The sequence below is a fragment of the Pogoniulus pusillus genome, chromosome 32, assembly GCF_015220805.1.
Source record: "Pogoniulus pusillus isolate bPogPus1 chromosome 32, bPogPus1.pri, whole genome shotgun sequence".
NCBI classification, from domain to species: domain Eukaryota; kingdom Metazoa; phylum Chordata; class Aves; order Piciformes; family Lybiidae; genus Pogoniulus; species Pogoniulus pusillus.
In genome coordinates this window covers 12,286,221-12,306,391 of record NC_087295.1, presented here as the reverse complement: position 1 = coordinate 12,306,391, position 20,171 = coordinate 12,286,221, and the positions used below count along the sequence as shown (strand labels likewise).

The following is a 20,171-nucleotide window of genomic DNA, read 5'->3' as shown; positions in this document are numbered from 1 at the left end:
TCCCAGGCTTGAGAATGTGACTAAGGGGGGAAAAAATACAAAAGAGAAAGAAGTTTTACTGCTCTGGTCCTGGGAAAGTCTTTTTTTGTTGTTTTTTTCAATTTGTAGTAGATCATAGAATGGTTTAGGTTGGAAGGGACCTCAAGGATCATCCAGCTCCAACCCCCTGCCATAGGCAGGGACACCTCCCACTAGAACAGGTTGCTCAAGACCTCATCCAACCTGGCCTTCAACACCTCCAGGGAGGGAGCAGCCACAACCTCCCTGGGCAACCTCTGCCAGTGTCTCACCACCCTCACTGCAAAGAACCCTTTCCTAACAGCTAGTTTCAATCTCCCCTCTGCCAATTTAAACCTATTACTCCTTGTCCTGTCATTACAAGACCTTGTCAATAGTCCCTCCCCAGCCTTCCTGTAGGTCCCCTTGAGATACTGGAAGGCCACTCCAAGGTCTCCTTCAAGCTTTCTCTTCTCCAAGATGCAGAGCCCCAGTTCTCATAGCCTGTCCTCATAGCAGAGCTGCTGCAGCCCTCTGAGCATCTTGGTGGCCTCTTCTGGACTGACTCCAACACTTCCATGTCCTGCTTGTGTTGGGAGCTCCAGAACTGCACACAGGACTCCAGGTGGGGTCTCAGGAGAGTAGAGCAAAGGGGCAGAATCCCCTCCCTTGCCCTGCTGCCCACACTGCTCTTGCTGCAGCCCAGCACAGGGTTGCTGTCTGGGCTGCACTCACACTGCAGGCTCATGTTGAGCTTTTCATCAGCCCAGACCCCCAGGTCCTGTTCCTCAGGGCTGCTCTCAGCCATTCCCCACCCAGCCTGGAGTTGTGTTTGGGATTGCACTGACCCAGGTGCAGGACCTTACACTTGGCCTTGTTGAATGTCATGAGGTTGGCCTGGGCCAACCCCTCCAGTCTGTCCAGGTCCCTTCCTGATCTGAAGATCCATGCCTAGCTATATGGGAGTCTTGGGCTGATGGTTGGACTTGATGATCTTGAAGTTCTCTTCCAACTGGAACAATTCTATGATTCAGTGATTCTAAAAGACAATTCATGGTTGTGGAGCCATTTTAATTTTCCAGCAACTCTTAAACTCAGTTATGCTTTGAATTTGCTCTTCCTGTTCTGCTTGGGGAATAGGCTGAAATGCCCAGCCCATATGCCCACAGTCAAAAAGAATCTATCAAAGAAGGCCTGCTTGTGAAACAAGGAGTGAAGCACCTCATATCCATAAGATATTCACACCCACTTTAAAGTGCCACACCAATCCTAATTAGCAAAGCAAACTAATTTTTCCTACAAGAAGGTGCAATTTTGTACCTTGACTTTGGTGCTTTATAATTCTTTGTAACTCTTCTTCTGTGCCACTGTAAAGAAAATAGGTTTCAGGCTGAAAGTCTTGCAGGCCTCTTTGGCATATCATAAAATCATTGTTTCAGTTGGAAGAGATCTTTAAGAAAGAGTCCTCTGGACCTGCTCCAGCACTTCCATGTCCTTCTTATGCTGGGGGCACCAGAACTGGATGCAACACTCCAAGTGGGGTCTCATGAGAGCAGAGTAAAGGAGGAGAATCACCTCACTCATCCTGCTGGTCACACATGTTCAGATAAGCAGCACAGGCTGGCATTTGTGAGGGATTCAGTGCAGCTTTCTACTGTGTAAGAAATGAGTGCATCCTTTTTGTGCTTCCATAAATGACACAGCTCTGTAAATTCAGTTCTCTGATATCTTCTATCCATGATCTGCATGAGAGGATTGAGTGCACTTTCAGTAAGATGCATCTGAATCTGTAAGAAATGAGTGCATCCTTTTTGTGCTTCCATAAATGACACAGCTCTGTAAATTCAGTTCTCTCTGATACCTTCTATCCATGATCTGGATGAGAGGATTGAGTGCACTCTCAGTAAGATGCTTCTGAATCTGTAAGAAATGAGTGCATCCTTTTTGTGCTTCCATAAATGACACACCTCTATAAATTCAGTTCTCTGTTATCTTTTATCCATGATCTGGATGAGAGGATTGAGTACACTCTCAGTAAGATGCATCTGAATCTGTAAGAAATGAGTGCATCCTTTTTGTGCTTCCATAAATGACACAGCTCTGTAAATTCAGTTCTCTGATATCTTCTATCCATGATCTGGATGAGAGGATTGAGTACACTCTCAGTAAGATGCATCTGAATCTGTAAGAAATGAGTGCATCCTTTTTGTGCTTCCATAAATGACACACCTCTATAAATTCATTTCTCTGATATCTTCTATCCATGATCTGGATGAGAGGATTGAGTACACTCTCAGTAAGATGCAGTCTCATCATTCATTCTGAACAATCTCAACTGCATCCTCCCCAGTCATACAGTGGAAACTAATGCTTGCATGATACTTTGAATATGGCAAGGGTCTTACCATACCTGAAGTCTCTCTTCATGTCTGTGAGCCACCATCCTTCTTCCTGTGCTTATTTAGGCTAAATTCCTATTTGGAAAGTCCACTCATGAAGATGCTAAGAATGTTTTATTTACAGTACTCTGCTTCAGGTACTTTAAGGAATGAGTGGGACAGAATAATGTATTTAGCTGGCTACATCTCATAAGCTGGTGGCAGACAAGAAGAATCTTAGCTAAGATTTAGATATCTGCTCTAAGCTGGTTGTTTACCATGGCTCTATAAATTGTGGTCAGAAAGAGCTATCTTGGGAAGGTGATTTACTCTGTTAAATTACCTCTCTAAAAGAAAACTTTCCCCTAAAAAGGTCCTCTTTTGGAAATATCTGTTTTATTAAACTGAGAATGAAGGCCTCATGCAAGGCTCCAGGACTGGGACAGAGTGGTTGGAAAGCCTCCTGACAAAAAAAGACCTGGGGGTGCTGGTTCACAGCTGCCTGAAGATGAGCCAGCAGTGTACTGGGCACTGCTGAGGCCACACCTCAAATACTGGTTTTGGTTTGGGGCAGCTTGCTACAGAACAGATATTGAGGTTCTGGACTGCATCCAGAGAAGGGCAACAGATCTCTAAAGGACCTGGAGAACAGGTCTGGTGAAGAGCAGCTGAGAGAACTGAGGTTGTATAGTCTGGAGAAAATGTGGCTGAGGGGAGACCTTCTGGTTCTCTACAGCTCGCTGAAAGGAGGTGGGAGTGTGATGCAGGTTGGTCTCTTCTCCCTGGTATCAAAGGGTAGAATGAAAGGAGATGGCCTGAAATTGTGCCAGGAGAGGTTCAGGTTGAGTATTAGGAAAAGCTTCTTTACTGCAAGAGCAGTCAGGCATTGGAACAGCCTGCCCAGGGAGGTGATGGAGTCACTGTCCCTGGAGGTGTTCAGTAAACATGTGCACATGGCACTTCAGGGCATGGTTTAATGGCCACAGGAATCTTAGGTGGATGGTTGGACTCAGTGATCTTAGAGGGCTTTTCCAACTGAAACAGTCCTATGATCCTGTAGTAAAATAGATGGTTGTATTTTCAGATGACTGAATCCTACCCCTAGGAGATGGAAAACAAGACTATAAGAACATGCTTGCATTGCAATCCTGGGCAACAGGCTGTGGATGACCCTGCATTAGCAGGAGCATTGGACTGGATAGAATCATAGAATCATAGAATCAAGCAGGTTGGAAGAGGCCTCCAAGATTATCCAGTCCAACCTAGCACCCAGCCCTAGCCAGTGAACCAGACCATGGCACTAAGTGCCTCATCCAGGCTTTGCTTCAACACCTCCAGGGATGGTGACTCCACCACCTCCCTGGGCAGCCCATTCCAATGCCAATCACTCTCTCTGACAACAACTTCCTCCTCACATCCAGCCTAGACCTGCCCCGGCAGAACTCGAGACTGTGTCCCCTTGTTCTATCGCTGGTTGCCTGGGAGAAGAGGCCACCCCCCACCTGGCTACAACCTCCCTTCAGGTAGTTGTAGACAGCAATGAGCTCTGCCCTGAGCCTCCTCTTCTGCAGGCTGCACACCCCCAGCTCCCTCAGCCTCTCCTCATAGGGTTTGTGTTCCAGGCCCTTCACCAGCTTTGTTGCCCTTCTCTGGACACGCTCCAGAGGTCCCTTCCAATCCCCACCACATTGGGATTCTGAAATCCTGTGCATCCTTCTTCTGACTGCCAGAGCTTCGAATCAAATGCTGTGGTTCACTCAGATGTGCTGTAGTGCAGCACCCATTGGTGTGATCTCTGACATATCACTGGCTTTCCACACCCTTGCTACAAAGGCAACTCAGCCACACTGTTGGCAGAGTTAATTTTCCATCTGCACTTGTCAAACGACCCTGCATTGACCTTGGCTTGTGCTATTTAAAAGTCTAGACTAAGCTCACTAATTGTGTATTTGAAAAGAAAAAGCAGACCATTTTCCTTTGGTGACATTGCAACTATCTCATCATATTAATTTGCCTTCCAAATGGTGCACCACAAAGTTTCTGGAATCTTATAAAAGGAAGAAGAAAAAAGGGGGTGGGGGAGAAAGAAATAATTCTGATGGTAGGAATCACATTTCAGCTTGATCAAAACTTTCTTGTCACAATTTGAATTACAAGTTACACTGATGATAACATGTAAATGAGAGGTGTGTGGTTGTGGTGAAAGAACAGGGCTGCTCACTTTCATACGTCTGTGGAATCATTAAGGTTGGAGAACACCTTCAGTATCATTGAGTCCAACTGTTAATCTAACACTGCCAAGTCCATGATTGACTGGCTAGGGCTGGGTGCTAGGTTGGACTGGATGATCTTGGAGGTCTCTTCCAACCTTGTTGATTCTATGATTCTATGAGTTACTCAGCAGTGTTACTCTGCTGTGTTACTGTGCCCTGCTCTGAGCAGGACCAGCACTGACCAGTGCTGTGAGTTCCCAGCTCAGTCTCTACTCAGGACCAAGACTCGCTGCAGCTCAGGGCAGGTTTGCAGGTTTGCTGCTGCTAGCAGTGGCAATACTGATGGGGAGAGTTAGCACCAAGGGTTAGACTGCAGACCAAGGGCATTGCTACTTTGTGCCACATTGGAGTGCAGGAAGAAACACGCTGCAGCTGCGAAGAGGAAGGGACAGGACAGGTGACCTTAAACTGATCAATAAGGGATTCCAGCTCACAATCATCTTCATGAGAAAGCTGAGGGATCATAGAATCATGGAATCAACCAGGTTGGAAGAGACCTCCAAGATCATCCAGGCCAACCTAGCACCCAACCCTATCCAGGCATCTAGACCATGGCACTAAGTGCCTCATCCAGTCTTTTCTTGAACACCTCCAGGGAGGGTGACACCATCAGGGGCAAGATCGCTTCTTCAGTGTCTGGTGTTCCATGAGGAGAGCCCATGAGGTTTCTTCTGCCTTTGCTCCCAATACATGAGGCCCTGAATCCAGTCCCAGAATCCAGCTGCTGAATCTTGTCCCCATCTGCCACCAAGTCCAGTCTGGGACTTCCCTAGTGTGCATTCACAGCATCAGTGCTGACTCTGACATAATTGTCATTATGGAGTTGGTTGGATGTTGGTTTGTATCTATTTCATTTTATTGTTCTTATTTTCATCAGTTTTAGTTTCTTTCCCAACCCATCTATCATAGAGTAGAACCATAGAATTCAGTTGGAAGAGGCCACTAAGATTATTGAATCCAAACATCAGCCTAACACCACCACGGCCACTAAACCATGTCCTTAAGTGTGACATCCACACGTTTCTTGACACCTTCAGGGACAGTGACTCCCAGGGAAGCCTGTTCCAATGCCTTTTCTTAAAGACATCTCTCTCCCTTATTGCCTTCCTCTTCCCTTTAGGAGGCAGTGGGATTCATAGAGAAGACCTCTTACTTGTTTAGTGGCCGGTGCTGCCCTGACCCTTGATCAGTGCTAAAGCAGAAAAGGAGAAGGCTTCCTCTTTCTGTTAGACTTAATCTGAGCCCTGATACTCACTACTAGACCATCCCAGTGATTTTCAGCCTTCATCGCCTATAAACAAACAGAGCAAACCAGAGAGTTAACAGGAAGCTTTTCTGCAACAGAGGAAAAACTCCCCAACCCAACCCTGTGTATATTGTGCTTGATGAATTCCCGCTCTGTAGATGGAGTCGCCTGGATTTAGTGAGGTTCTAATTCAATCCTGGGCAACGTGCGACCTCTCTTGGTCAATATACAGAACGAGCAGAAGGACAGAGGGCTAAAAAGCTTCATCTCTCCTCCAGCATATCTTTATTTCCCGAGGAAACGCCTCGGTCTACTCTTACACCACACTCTTCACACATAAAATCAGCCTTCGTTTATCCTGCTGTATTTTATCCTTTCAAGATGGTATCTGGAAGGTATCATTACCGAATAAAGTGAATAATAATTACCTACACAGACCCATTTTGTTACCAAAGTGCACGTGGTGTGATTTGCAGTGCCACGACCTACTGGTAACATATTTACTGCACTCTTCCACTTGAACTTAGGCACCCGAACAGCTGATGCATTGCTGGTGGGTGCGGCTCAGTGTTAGTGATGGAGCTGAAAACAGAGCCATAGTCTGGCCCTTACCATACTCAAAGCAGAACATATTTGTCTAAAACAGCATTTGTGAGCATTATTGGGTTTATTTTGCATGAAGAGAAAGCTTCTATCACTGAAACACAGCATATATATATATATATTCACAACTATGTCTTCACCTCACCATCTCCCTCCTCATCAGCTCACATGTGAGCATCATCACACAGGACAGACACAAATTTTGGTGTTTATCAATTGGGATTTTCACTATTAAAGCTAAGCTGAGGTTAACAAGGAGAATGAGATGAGCTGGGCAGAATGGGAGTGGAATTCACAGGGGCTACCAATAGAAGGCTCAGGTTAACAAGGAGAATGAGATGAGCTGGGCAGAATGGGAGTGGAATTCACAGGGGCTACCAACAGAAGGCTCAGGTTAACAAGGAGAATGAGATGAACTGGGCAGAATGGGAGTGGAATTCACAGGGGCTACCAACAGAAAGCTCAGGTTAACAAGGAGAAGGAGATGAGCTGGGCAGAATGGGAGTGGAATTCACAGGGGCTACCAAAAGAAAGCTCAGGTTAACAAGGAGAATGAGATGAGCTGGGCAGAATGGGAGTGGAATTCACGGGGGCTACCAACAGAACATCACCGCCTGTGTGGTGTGAAAAAGACAGAGGGTTTTCACTGTGGGGTTCTTTTAGGGTTTTGTTTTCCCCTTTCTGGATTTGGAAGGATGTTGCAATGGAAATTTGTCTTATGGAAGGAGAAGTTGCATGGGCTCAGGAAACACTTTAAAAAGAAAGAGGAGGCACAGCCATGAGACTGGAGCATAACGCAGACTGTGTCCTGCTTCAACACAATGTATGTCCAGGCATTTCCTCCCATCGCCCTAGGAAATGCAGCTGTCTTGTAAGTTGTTAACTGGCCCCAATATATAGAATCATAGACTCATAAAGATTGGAAAAGACCTCTAAGATCAAGTTCAACGATCGACCTAACACCATTTTGTTCACTAAACCATGCCCTGCAGTGCTGCATCTACATGGGGTTTTTTGACACTTCCAGGCATGGTGACTCCACTCCACCCCTCCGGGGAGCCTGTTCCAGTCTTTGATAACACTTCCAGTGAAGAAACTTTCCCTATTAGTATCCAATCTAAACCTCCTCCAGAGAAGGGCGACGAGGCTGGGGAGAGGCCTTGAGCACAGCCCTACGAGGAGAGGCTGAGGGAGCTGGGATTGGTTAGCCTGGAGAAGAGGAGGCTCAGGGCAGACCTTATTGCTGTCTGCAACTACCTGAGGGGAGGTTGTGGCCAGGAGGAGGTTGCTCTCTTCTCTCAGGTGGCCAGCACCAGAACGAGAGGACACAGCCTCAAGCTGTGCCAGGGGAGATTTAGGCTGGAGGTGAGGAGAAAGTTCTTCCCTGAGAGAGTCATTGGACACTGGAATGGGCTGCCCGGGGAGGTGGTGGAGTTGCCGTCCCTGGAGCTGTTCAAGGCAGGATTGGACGTGGCACTTGGTGCCTTGAGCTGTGTGGTAAAGGGTTGGACTTGATGATCTGTGAGGTCTCTTCCAACCCTGATGATACTGATGCTGTGATACTGATACTGTGATACAATTTCTGGCCCTTTCTGCTCATCTATCGCTTGGTACCAGGGAAGAGATCGGCCACCACCTGGCTTCAGCCTTCTTTCAGGGAGTTGTAGAGCAAGGTCTCCCTTCAGCTTCCTCTTCATCCAGACTAAACAACTCCAGTTCCCTCAGCCGTTCCTCACCAGACCTGTTCACCAGCTTCATTGCTCTTCTCTGGACATGGTCCAGCCCCTCAATGTCCTTCTTACAGTGAAAAGCCCAAAACTGAATGCAGTCCTCCAGGTGTGGCCTCACCCGCTCTGAGTCTCTCCCCTGATCCTGCTGGCCATACCCTAGCCCTGAACGTGCGTGTCTGTGCCTGTGAGCAAAAGTATGGCTCCTCCGTAGCTAGGGCTCTCAGCCCCACAGGAGACAGGGCTGAGTGCGGGAGTCCAAACCAGGACACTCTCCGCAAGCTTTGCTCCGCTCTTCTCTCCAGCTGCCAGGGACACAGGCGGCAGCAGCAGCACGGCGGGGGCAGGGACACACGCTGAGCCACATAGGCTGCCCCTCTCCCCTCACAGCTGAACCACAATGCCCTAACCCCCACGGCACTACTACTGCTGCCGCCGCACTCCCTCCCTCCCTCCCTCCCTCCCTCCCTCCCTCCCTCGCTCGCTCGCTCGCTCCTTCCTCTCCTTCCCTCCCTCCCCCCGCAGCGCCCTATGACCGAAACCTGCGCCTGGCGAGCCCGGCGCTTCCCGCCGCTCGTTACTCACGGCGCGGGGCGGGCCGGCGCAGCGGCCCCTATATAGGGGCGGGCCGGGGAGGCACGGAGGGGACAGATGGGCGCGGAGTGGTGGGGAGCGGAGCTGGAAGGCTACGAGCGAAGGGAATAAACCCCAAAGGAACACTGCTCTCTTAATTCCCCTCCCCCCTTCCGCTTTTTCTCCTTTCTTTTCTCCTTTCTTTTCTGAGGAGTTTTTGACTTAAGTTTTCTTCAGATCGTCTGGGCTTGGCTTTTTAATTTTTTTTTTTTAAGTCTTTTTTTTTTTTTTTCTCCTGGGTGTTGTGTGTGGCCAAAAAAAGAACCAGCTTAGTGTCAAGCCAAGTGATTCAGGCGCTCTGCAAGGAGGAAGCAGGGAGAAAAGAAGGAAAAAAGTTGCCTTTGTCGCCAGCGAGCTCGTAACTGCGTTTATGTGACCAAAGGCAGGCGGCTGAAGAGCGGGGTCGTGCCGGCTGCACAGCCCTCTCGCCTGCAGGCGCTGCTGGTGGGGCTCCTCTTCTCGCAGCCCCCTCGGGCCGTGCCCGCCGCTCCGCTCGCCGACCCGCGGCCTCAGGCCGGACTCCGCCTGTGCCGCTTCCCTTAGCCGGGGGTGCGCGGCGGCACCTCCCGGCGGCCCCCCTCCCGCTCCGCCCGTTGCCATGGTGCGGCGGCCCGGCGTGCTGTGGGCAGTGGCGGCGCTGGCGCTGCTGGTCCGGCGGGCGGCGGCGCTGGCGGGGCCGGTGGTTCGCTGCGAGCCCTGCGACGCGCGGGCGCTGCAGCAGTGCAAGCCCTTGCAGCCCGACTGCGCCGAACGGGTGCGGGAGCCGGGCTGCGGCTGTTGCCTCACCTGCGCCCTGCAGCTGGGACAGCCCTGCGGGATCTACACGGAGCGCTGCGGCGCCGGCCTCAGCTGCCAGCCGCGCCGCGAGGAGACGAGGCCGCTGCAGGCGCTTCTGGAAGGCCGCGGGCTCTGCACCAACACCTCGGCGGGCGGCAAGCTGCGGGCCTTCCTCCTGCCCGGCCCGCACGCTGCAGGTAAGCGGCTGCGCCTCGGGGCGGGCAGGGGGGTGCTGAAGCGTGAGGAGGTGGCTTGCATGCGCGCCTCTTGCCTTGCTCTCTGTCCCCTTAGTTTGTGTGAAGTTCAGAAGCAAGTTGGCGGCAGCAGGAGCGGCTTGCGGCAGGGCTGCGCCTCCAGAAAGGCCCCTCGCTCGCCGCCGTTCCTCGGCAGCCACGTAGCCGAGCCTGGGGTCGATTGGAAGCTGGCAAAGGGGAGATACAACACAGATAATCTTATTTACCTCTATGTCTGTGCGCCTCACCGCCTCTGCCGTGAGGGAGCTGCGCGCAAAGGCGGCAGAATTGCTCTTTGTGAAAGGAAATCGGGGGGAAGGGATCGCATGTTGGTTCTGCGGGTGCCTGGGGCTGGCAGGCTGCAGAGTCTGGATGGAGAGAGAGGGTGAAATCGTCTGCATTTGGCCCCTGGTGTTCTTGGAAAGAGGGTGCAGGAAAGCTGCAGCGTGGGTTAACCCCACCCCGCGCAGCAGCTTGGCCAAGGCAGTGCAGTACTCTGCACAGAGAACCAAAAAGGAAAAGAAGCAGCTAAAAGAGTTAAACGTTCCCCAGCCCCGGGTTATTCAGAACAAAGCCTTCGCACAGCAGTATTTAAGAGGACGTTGGTTTTTCTGCCTGCGCTGCAAATCAATCTTTGATCGAGCGAAGCTTTCCTGTACCTCTTGGATGTCTTGTAAATGAGACGCTCACAGAGAGGGTTTTGTTTTGTTTGAAGAGGAAGGGACGGTTGGAAAAAGTTCTGTTAGCCTGCACATTTGGAAGCTTAAGACTGGGAAACTTGGGATTCAGATCAAGAAAGCACAGTCCCTCTGTGCAAACATTTCATTACACTGTTTGCTAACCGACAGCAAGTATGTTAACATTTATTTAATAGAAAAGTGTGTCAAAAGGCTTTCCACTGTTTGCATTTTTTAAATAGCCAGTTTTTCTGCTGGGTTGCAGGGACTCTTTGGCTGGCCTCTCCTTAGCCGAGGAAGCGGCACCAGTTCTCCGGTTATCTCTGGCTCCCATGGCTGCCAGCCGCCTCATGTTAATTATTCATGCGCTGCTCCCAAGCTGTGCCAATTTGCATGAGAGTTCAGGGTTTCCCACTGAAATTCGGACTCTTTCTGGGACGTGGAGCAGCATCCCTCATCACACGAACGCGGTTCTGCGTGTGCATTCTTCCCAGGAGTGGGAAGGAGGGGGTCTTCTCCATCCTTGAGAGCTGGTGCTGTTTAATGGAGGAGGAGTGCTCCTGGCAGTTCACTTAGCAAAAGAGAAAGGAGAAAGGCAGAGCTGCACTTTGCTGGAAGTCTTCCCACTTTCAGCCTAAATAGTCCAAATGCCAAGTTCCTGCTTCTGCACTCTGGTTTTGAAATCAGTAGAAGCTTTGATTCCTTAAGAATGCAAAGGAGGACCCTTAAAGTTTACAGACGAGGAGTGAAGGTTTTTAACGTGGTGTATAAGGAGAAAGAAAGCCGAACCTGTGTGTGACCCATAATGTGTGCCTCCTCATGGAGCCCCTCTGCTTCCAGCTCTGAATCCAACACGTACCATCTCCTTTACATGCAGCTAGGCTACGTTGCTTCACACACTTTGGGCTATTCCTAGTTGATGGAGGTTGCCAGTAATCACTGTGATGTGATGTGTATTACAGTAGCTTCTTCACAGCAACCCTAGGAGGCCGCTGACTGACTTTCCAGTTGATTTTTTTGGGGGCACAAAAGGGTTAAGTATTGGTATGCATGTGTGACCCTTCTAATCTGCTTTTTAAAGAGAGCAAAGTAAGTCTGATAGCAGGTTTTGTTTCTGTTAGGAGCAGGTAAAGCTGAGGAAGCCACCAAGTTTTGCATAACCGAATTCATCACCTCTGCTTTACAGTTTGAAATGTGGCACTCTGAGTGTCCCAAACTGGAGTGTAAGAAGTGCTGGTGGAACATGCTGGTCTATCTAAACTGAAATGACCAACCTGGGAATTACTTCTTGCTCATGAAGAATTTTCTGCCTTTTTGGTAGGGGAGGCAAACTAATGAACTGGATTGAATGCAGTCAACCTAGTAGGCAGTAGTATTTATATTTAGGAGATTCAGGTTTGCAACATGGTAACGTTTTTATTCTGTCTTTTCTTCATTGACTTCATTGAGTGTCTTTTTTCAAACTTCATTGAGAATGTGGAGGAAAAAAACCCCACTGTTTAAAAACAGGACATTAAACCACTAAAAATATGTTCAAATACCGCTGAGAGTCTGAGTTATACCCACAAAAGCCAGAAAATTCAGACTTAAGACTTAAACTTCCTTAATCCATTTGCACTGGGAGTTAGATTTTCCTGGTCAATTATGTCTGTTGCCAGCAGTGGCTACACCAAAACCGCCAGTACCAAGATGTTAACTGGGATCCCTCCTCCTCCTCGTGTGCCTCCCCCTGTTCCTGTGCATTGGCAGCATGACTGTACAGCCTGTGTTGAAGTATTTAGAGCCAATGGACTGCGTGAATGTGGGCTTTCAGGTTTAGTACTGAATTTCTTGGCTTTTGTGGGTTCTTTTTTTTCAGCGAGCCACGAAGTAGAACTTTTAATCCAGATTTCCAGGATGTTCCTTGCACAGCAGTTATCATTGTGCATTCCCAACGTGATTTCCTTAAATAAAACAACCCCCTCCCCCCAAGAAAGGGCCAGCAGCCAAAGCAGCAACTAATGGGGCTGAGCTGCTTAGCTGATAGGAATATCCAAAGTTGAAAGATGGCCTGGGGGGGATGCAGTCGGTTAGTTCTGCTTGCGGGGAGCCTCCTCGGAGGGAGAAATGCAGTGTAGACGAATACCTCGGGAGGTACGGGAACACTGGGCTTATGCAGTATTTTGGGAAGGGAAAAAAAAAACCGTGCTTCTGCTGTGTTTTTTTGTGGAGGGCAGTTTAAAGAGAAAATATTTTTCGAGGCAGGTGTTTGTCCCTTTGGCACGGGTGCAGCGTGCACGGCGTTTTTTTGTCCGTTGCCTTTTAACTGTGCTTTGTGCACCTAGAAGTGTTTCTGACTTTAACAGCGGAAGAATAAAAATATGCTGGTTGGTTTTTGGGTTCGTGTCCCCCCCCACACACACCTTGTCCTGTACGGTCAATAAAATTAAGACATGAAAAAGCGTTAAAAATAACTTAACGAGAACCATGAGTTGTGGCAGGATTTGTTACATTAACGCCTCCTTTCTGTAAGGGGGGGAAAAAACCCAACCCAAACCAAAACGTTGCCATCCCCGGGAAGGACAAAGAGTAGCGCACACACCGCGGCTCCTAAGCTACCCAAACCAGCCGCCATGAACCGAAGCTGATTGAACAGCCCCGGGGTGAGCAGTGGCGGCGGGGCCAGCCCCGAGCTCCGCGGTTGGGGATCCCAGCGCTCCGCCGCGGGGCCTGCCGGCGCTCCTGCACCACTGGCCGCGCAGACCTGCCCCCTGCTGCCGGCGGGCGGAACTGCAGCGAGGGGCGAGCTTTAGGGCTTGGGGTGATGGTTTGGGTGTTCCCCGCCCCCCCCCCCACTTTAGAAATCACCCAGACCAGTCTCAGTCGGCTCTGGGAATATAAATGAAGCTGTTTATTTAGAGCTAGCACAATAGATAAGCTAGCTTCAAACTAGCACACTTGGGTAGCAAGCACCGGCAGTGCCGGCGTACCTTGCCAGGTGTGCTAGTTTGAAGCAGGGTAGAGTGTTTTGGTGAGAAGAGCTAGATCACAGGCTGTGAAAGGAAAACAGTGGTGATGTCTACTGCACTCAGAGTCTTGTTGAAGAAGAAAGGAAAACATTAGATAGCACTCTCGCCTTTTTGTCTCACACTCTGCCTTGAGCTTCTGACTGAGCTGCATCTCCCTAACCTCACCTTCCACTCACCTTTGCTTCTTAACCTCTTGGCTGAACCTCTGTTCTTCCTTAGGACTAGGGTAAGGTTGAGAGGGGCAGGGGGAAGGTGCAGGGGTGGTTGAGAGCCCCTCCTGGGCACTCAGGTTTCTGGGAGGGGAGTTGTGTTTCTGTATTACCTTTTACCTTGTATATTTCTGTCTATAACTGTATATACTGTAACTATCTGCTTGTATCTTGTGCCAGCTGTAAATAAATAGCTTCATTTATATTCCCAGAGCCGACTGAGCCTAGTCTGGGTAACTTCTAAACTGTGGGGGGCTGGGGAACACCCAAACCATCACACCAGGTTGAGGGGGATGCTTCAGTTACCACAGTCACCGCTTGCACGTTCAATAGGGAGTTCATCACTATTTGGTCCAGGAAAATTAAGCACCTAGACTAAATACATCTGGCAATTGATTAACATTGTTTCTTTGCTGCATTTGTTTTTTCTTGAAGAGAATTCCAGTGATTCTGAAGAAGACGACCAGAATACCAGCAGCATCGAGAGTCAGGCCTTCCCCAGCTCCCACAGGGTGCCGGACTCCAAATCACATCCGCCCCACATCAAAATAGACATCATCAGGAAAGTGCAAGCCAAAAACACACAGCGTTATAAAGTGGAATATGACTCTCAGAGCACAGACACACTGAACTTCTCTTCTGAATCCAAACAAGAGACCGAATACGTAAGTACTTTTGGGAATAGAAAGTCATTGCTCAGCCCCTGAGTGTCTTCATGTTATGTGCGTGCATGTTGTGCATGTGATAAGATATACTAAAGAACTACGTGGTGGAAACTGTTGTAGCCATTTAGGACTTAGTGACTGTTTAAAAACTACTGGCTCTGCAAATGCCCACAATCAGCAGATCACGTTCTGAAAACATGGGGGCCTGACACTGTAACAGTTATATCGTTACAAGTGTGATTTTCAACCAGTCGTTTCTTAGAGATCAGAAGTTCTTGTTGTTCTTCCCAAGTGGTGTAATTACCACCACTCGGACCTGGGACAGATTTAATAGTGTCATCATTAAATTTGGTTGCAAACAGCCTTGTTGAATTGCAGTAATTGAAAAAAAAGGTGGTTTATATCCCATGTAGCAGCACTGTGCTCATGCTTCACAGCACAAGCCAAGGGTGGAGGACTTAGCCTGGGCTGAGAACTATTCATGTATATATATATATATACACATTATTCTGAACTACTGGTTTTCAGTTATCCATTCCATTGAAGCTTTCAAATTCAGCAATATGATGAAAGTCAAATGCCATTAGGGTAAATCTACCAAGAAATGTATTTCAGTTGCCCACTTCTTTACCTACTTGGTGCAAAGGCAGCTTTTCCAAACCTGAGCTGTGTTATGTAGGAGCGACGTACGGACTAGGCAAGACTTCCCATAGCTATATGTGGCTGTGATTTCAGCTGGGAATGCCAGTCTCTGCCTCTCAGCATGGGGCCTTTGGTCTTCACAAGTAGGTTTCTCCTCACTAAAGCAGAAAGGCAGAATTTTGTCTGTGAATGGTCTGCAAGAGTGCTGATCTGATAGTGCTGTTCAGCCTGGAGAAGATAAGGCTCTGGGGAGACCTCCTAGGGGCCTTCCAGTACCTGAAAGGGACTACAGGAGAGCTGGGGAAGGACATTTTATATGGGTTTGTAGTGATTGGACAAGAGCCAATGGCTTGAGTTGGAAGAGAGGAGATTTAGATTAGATATTAGAAAGAAATTCTCTACAATGAGGGTAGTGAGATCCTGTAGCAGGTTGCCCAGGGAGGTTGTGGAGGCTCCAAGCCTTGAGTGCCACATTGGATGAAGCCTTGAACAACCTAATCTAGTGGGAGGTGTCCCTGCCTGTGGCAGGGGGCTGGCACTAGGTGATCTTTAAAGTCCCTTCCAACCCAAACCACTCTAAGATTTTGACATATCCAGCCATCTCTTTGTTCTAATGGAGCTGTTTGGGTTTATGTTTGTGGCTTGCTAGAGACATGTTAACCTCCACGTGAAAGAGAGCTTTTGGGAGCAACAGTTTCATTTGTGTTTTCTAAAACATGTTCATTCACAGGGTCCCTGTCGCAGAGAAATGGAGGACACTTTAAACCACCTAAAGATCCTGAACGTCCTGAGTCCCAGGGGCTTTCATATTCCAAATTGTGACAAGAAGGGGTTCTACAAGAAAAAGCAAGTAAGTACAGAGTCTGGATCATTTCAGTGAGAACACTTCACCTTTTTTGCTTCTTTGCTGATAGGTCTTGCCAGCAAGGTGCATTGGGTTATCATTTTACAGAATAACCTGTTGATTTCCAGTTTTAGGACCTGATCTGATAGTGCTGAACCTTGTCAAGTGGGGACAGTGTTTTTATTTTCTCTTGGTCATGACAACAGATTCATTTGAGAAACTTCATACCTAATCACACATGGGTTGGCTGCTGTCCTAGATACTAATGCCCTTTGGTTTAAAAAAAGCAGTGCCTCTGTAATAAGGCACAGAGCTAAATGCTGCAGTCGCCATATGACTGCAATAGATCAATGCTTTGAATTGTAAATAGCTACTGGAGAGTTCCTAGAAGAACGGCCTTGGATCATGTTACAGAGAGCAACTTGAGAGAGGGATATATCTGTCCTTTATGTGCTACCCTGATCACTTCCAAAATCCAGGTCATGTCATCAGGAAAGTGATACATCTAGGAGTTACTCTGCAGCAAAGGATGATTTCTCAGCCCTCTCTGCTTCTGGGGTCGTGACCTTTCTTGACAAATGCAGACCTAAACTGCAGATCTTTCTGCTGTAGTTGTGTCAGCTTGAGCTATGGCATCATTCTTCATTCAGTGCCACTGTTGAAGCTCCTGAATTCAGGAGCTTGGGAAGTGCGAGGCATGCCAAATTCTTTGCTTAGAGTGTATACCACATCTAATTCCAGTGTTTAGTTAGTGACCTGCCTTCAAATGTGTGTCTTGGTATAATTCCAACATTTTCTGAATTCCAGAGATCCTTAAACATTTTCATAGAATCATTTGGTTGGAAAAGACCTTTAAGATCAAGTCCAACCATTCCCTAACTCTACCGAGCCTGGTGCTAGACCATGTCCCTCAGCACCACATCTCTGCCTCTTTGAAACGTCTTCAGGGGTGGAGATTCAGCCACCTCCCTGGGGAGTCTCTGCCAGTCTTTGAGAACCCTTTCAGTGTAGTTTCTTCAAATATCAAACCTAAACCTCCTCTGGTGCAACTTGAGGCTCTTTTCTCTCCTTCCATCAGTTGCTACCTGGGAGAAGTGACTGATGTTCTGTGGCTCCCAGTGTCCTTTCAGGGAATGGTACAGAGCAGCCTCCTTTTCTGAAGACTAAATATCCCCATTTCCCTCAGCTGCTTTTCACCAGACCTGTTGTCTAAACCCATCACCATCTTTGTTGCCCTTGTCTGGACCTGCTCTGGCACCATAATGTCCTCCTTGCAGCGAGAGCCCCAAAATTAAACCTAGTACTTAGAGTGGGGCCTCACCAGTTCTGAGTCCAGAGGGACAATCACTGCCCTGGTTCTGCTGGCCACACATTCTTCAGGGCAAACCCTTTGTAAGGGACAGATTTTGTCTGTGGACTGTCTTGTCTCTCCCATTTGGTTTCAGATGAGTCACTCTCTCTCCAGGAACCAGAGGATTTGTTGGTTCTGTTCTTACTAGCTAATGCTGTTCATTAATTGGAAGTGAGAGGCCAACCTCTAACTAGGCAACCTTATTTTAGGGATGGTAACTCCCTGCTTTTTGGCTTTCAGCTCTCAGAAACAGCCTTTCCCTTTTGGGTATTCCCTGGAGCTCTGCATTAAGCTGGCAGTGTCAGGTGGGGTGTTTGCAGTAAGGAGAGGTTTCCAGCCTTCCCTTCTGCCATCAGCTCAGCATTGACTGCGCTGTTTGACCTTCCATGCATGCTGCTGAGCTTGTCTACACTCCCCAGCTTTTCCTGAGCAGGTGGTGGCAACTCCCAAGCAGGGACAGAGTTTCTTTTTTGTTTGGAGTTTTGAGAAGCCTATGCCACTGATGTCCTGCTGCGTGTAAAGCAGCAGAGAGCAGCGCTCACATCTTGGCCTCCATTTGCTCTGCAATGGTTAGACTGCTGAGTGGAGTGAGCCTGGGCCTGTGCCATGAAAGCTTTTGCTTACTGAGTCCAAAGCAGCACAGCGTTTAGCTGTGTGGAAGGCACACAGGCCTACTGTAGCCCTTTTCCAGCTCTGTGTATTACAGAAGCCCGCAGATTGGTATTTACTTTGTTCAGCAGATCTTCCTTTCATCTGCCTTCAGACTCTGAGGGTTTTTGCTCCGTCAGCAAAAAGCTGGTGGTTTGCAGGCAGCCTGCAGCTTGTGTATGTAGTAAAGCAGAGACACAGTAAGCACGTATTAAAGTGCCTGGCTTTAGAGGATGACTGTACTTAAAAGGGCAGTCATAGTTCTGCTGCTGAGGTAGGAAAAAAAGCCCAAAATGTGAAAGAAAAAAAGCCAGGAAAGACAGCTAACTTCCCTGCTCATTGTTCCTGGAAGGTGGTTGGTGTGAAATAAGGTGCAGAAGACAGATGAGGCTTCTGCTCTTTGCGCGGTGTCCCTGCGGTCTGGAGACCTTCAGGTTGCTTTAGCCAAGGCTCCTGCACTGTAGGCAACAGCCCATCCAGTCAGCAAATGCAGAGGGTGAAGAGGCATCTTCATACCTGGCCAGCCTCCTGAATCACCCTGCCAATTTATGCAGTGGTACTTGGAGACAACTCGGCAGCTTGTAGGAGATGCCCACAAATGGAACCCCTGTGATTAAAACGTTTGAGCCGAAATCCAGTTGGAGTGCTTCTCCTGGAAGTGAACTCCAGTCAGCCCTGGGAGCAGGCCTTCATGGGTGGGGCTCACTGAGGCAGGCTGCTTCTCAAGGGAATGAAATGCAACTCCAAAATAACGCACTGCACTTGTCCTCAGAGGGAAAAAAAAAACCACACAGCAGTCCTAAGAGTGAGTCCTGTCCAGGCTGAGCTCCCTGTCCACAAGGCAGTGTGATACTTGTGTGTTTTTTCTTTTCCTTTTTGGAGCATCAACACATAGCCCTGATATTCTGAGATCTGTGAGCAGATGTCTAAGCTCCTTAGCAGAAGCTAGGCTATTTTATTAATTTCCTTCATAGAATCAGCCAGGTTGGAAGAGACCTCCAAGATCATCCAGTCCAAACTATCACCCAGCTCTATCCAGTCAACCAGACCATGGCACTAAGTGCCTCATCCAGGCTTTTCTTGAAGACCCCCAGGGACGGAGCCTCCACCACCTCCCTGGGCAGCCCATTCCAATGCCAATCACTCTCTCTGTGAAGAACTTCTTCCTAACATCCAGCCTAGACCTACCCTGGCACAACTTGAGACTGTGTCCCCTTGTTCTATTGCTGGTTGCCTGGGAGAAGAGGCCACCCCCCACCTGGCTGCAATGTCCCTTCAGGTAGTTGTAGACAGTAATAAGATCACCCCTGAGCCTCCTCTTCTCCAGGCTAAACAGGCCCAGCTCCCTCAGCCTCTCCTCGTAGGATTTGTGCTCCAGGCCCCTCACCAGCTTTGTTGCCCTTCTCTGGACATGTTCCAGCACCTCAACATCTCTCTTGAATTGAGGGGCCCAGAACTGGACTCAGCACTCAAGGTGTGGTCTGAGCAGTGCTGAGTACAGGGGCAGAATAACCTCCCTTGTCCTACTGGCCACACTGTTCCTGATGCAGGCCAGGATGCCATTGACTCTCTTGGCCACCTAGGCACACTGCTGGCTCATCTTCAGCTTACTACCTATCAGTACCCCCAGGTCCCTTTCCTCCTGGCTGCTCTCCAGCCACTCAGTCCCCAGCCTATAGTGCTGCTTGGGGTTGTTGTGGCCAAAGTGCAGAACCCTGCACTTGGCCTTGTTCAATCTCATCCCATTGGCCTCTGCCCACCCATCCAGCCTGTCCAGGTCCCTCTGCAGGGCTCTCCTACCTTCCAGTGCTATTATTGGCAGCCTTCAATGTGTAATTCAATTACATTCTGTTGTGACAACAAAACTCAGAATAATAGGTTAGGAAACAGTAAATCCATCCAAAACCATTCTTAATTCTGCAAACAGCTGCCAAAACCACCAACTAGAATAATGATGTAGATAGGTGTGTGCTGGTAGGAATCTGATAAATTATAATCACCCTGGGAAACATTAAAGCCTATTCAGGAGGCACTTTAGCTGTTTGAGGTTTTTTTTCCAGCTTTCCCAGTTACCTGCAGTTATTTTTTCCAGACATTTTTGGATATCTAGAGATTAACTTCTCCAGGAATAACCGTGGGAAACAATAGGCAGGTGATGTTTAAGAACATAAATTGAGCTGTCAGGGTATAACATACAAAATATTTCACAGGTGTTTGTGTATAAAGTTTAAAAGACTCAGACGTTAAAATTTGGAGTCTT

General features: G+C 48.6%; 1 protein-coding gene across 3 annotated transcripts in view; it reads left to right on the top strand.

Moving 5' to 3' along the window:
- The first annotated feature begins 8,875 nt into the window (after positions 1 to 8,875).
- IGFBP3 (insulin like growth factor binding protein 3) overlaps positions 8,876 to 20,171 on the top strand; it is a 95,657-nt gene continuing 84,361 nt past the window's right edge. For all 3 annotated transcript variants that reach the window (XM_064169924.1, XM_064169923.1, XM_064169925.1), the window contains exons 1-3: positions 8,876 to 9,831; positions 14,197 to 14,426; positions 15,799 to 15,918. In XM_064169924.1, coding sequence (XP_064025994.1) covers positions 9,456 to 9,831; positions 14,197 to 14,426; positions 15,799 to 15,918 — 726 coding nt within the window. In that variant the 5' untranslated portion in view covers positions 8,876 to 9,455. The remainder of the gene's footprint in view (positions 9,832 to 14,196; positions 14,427 to 15,798; positions 15,919 to 20,171) is intronic.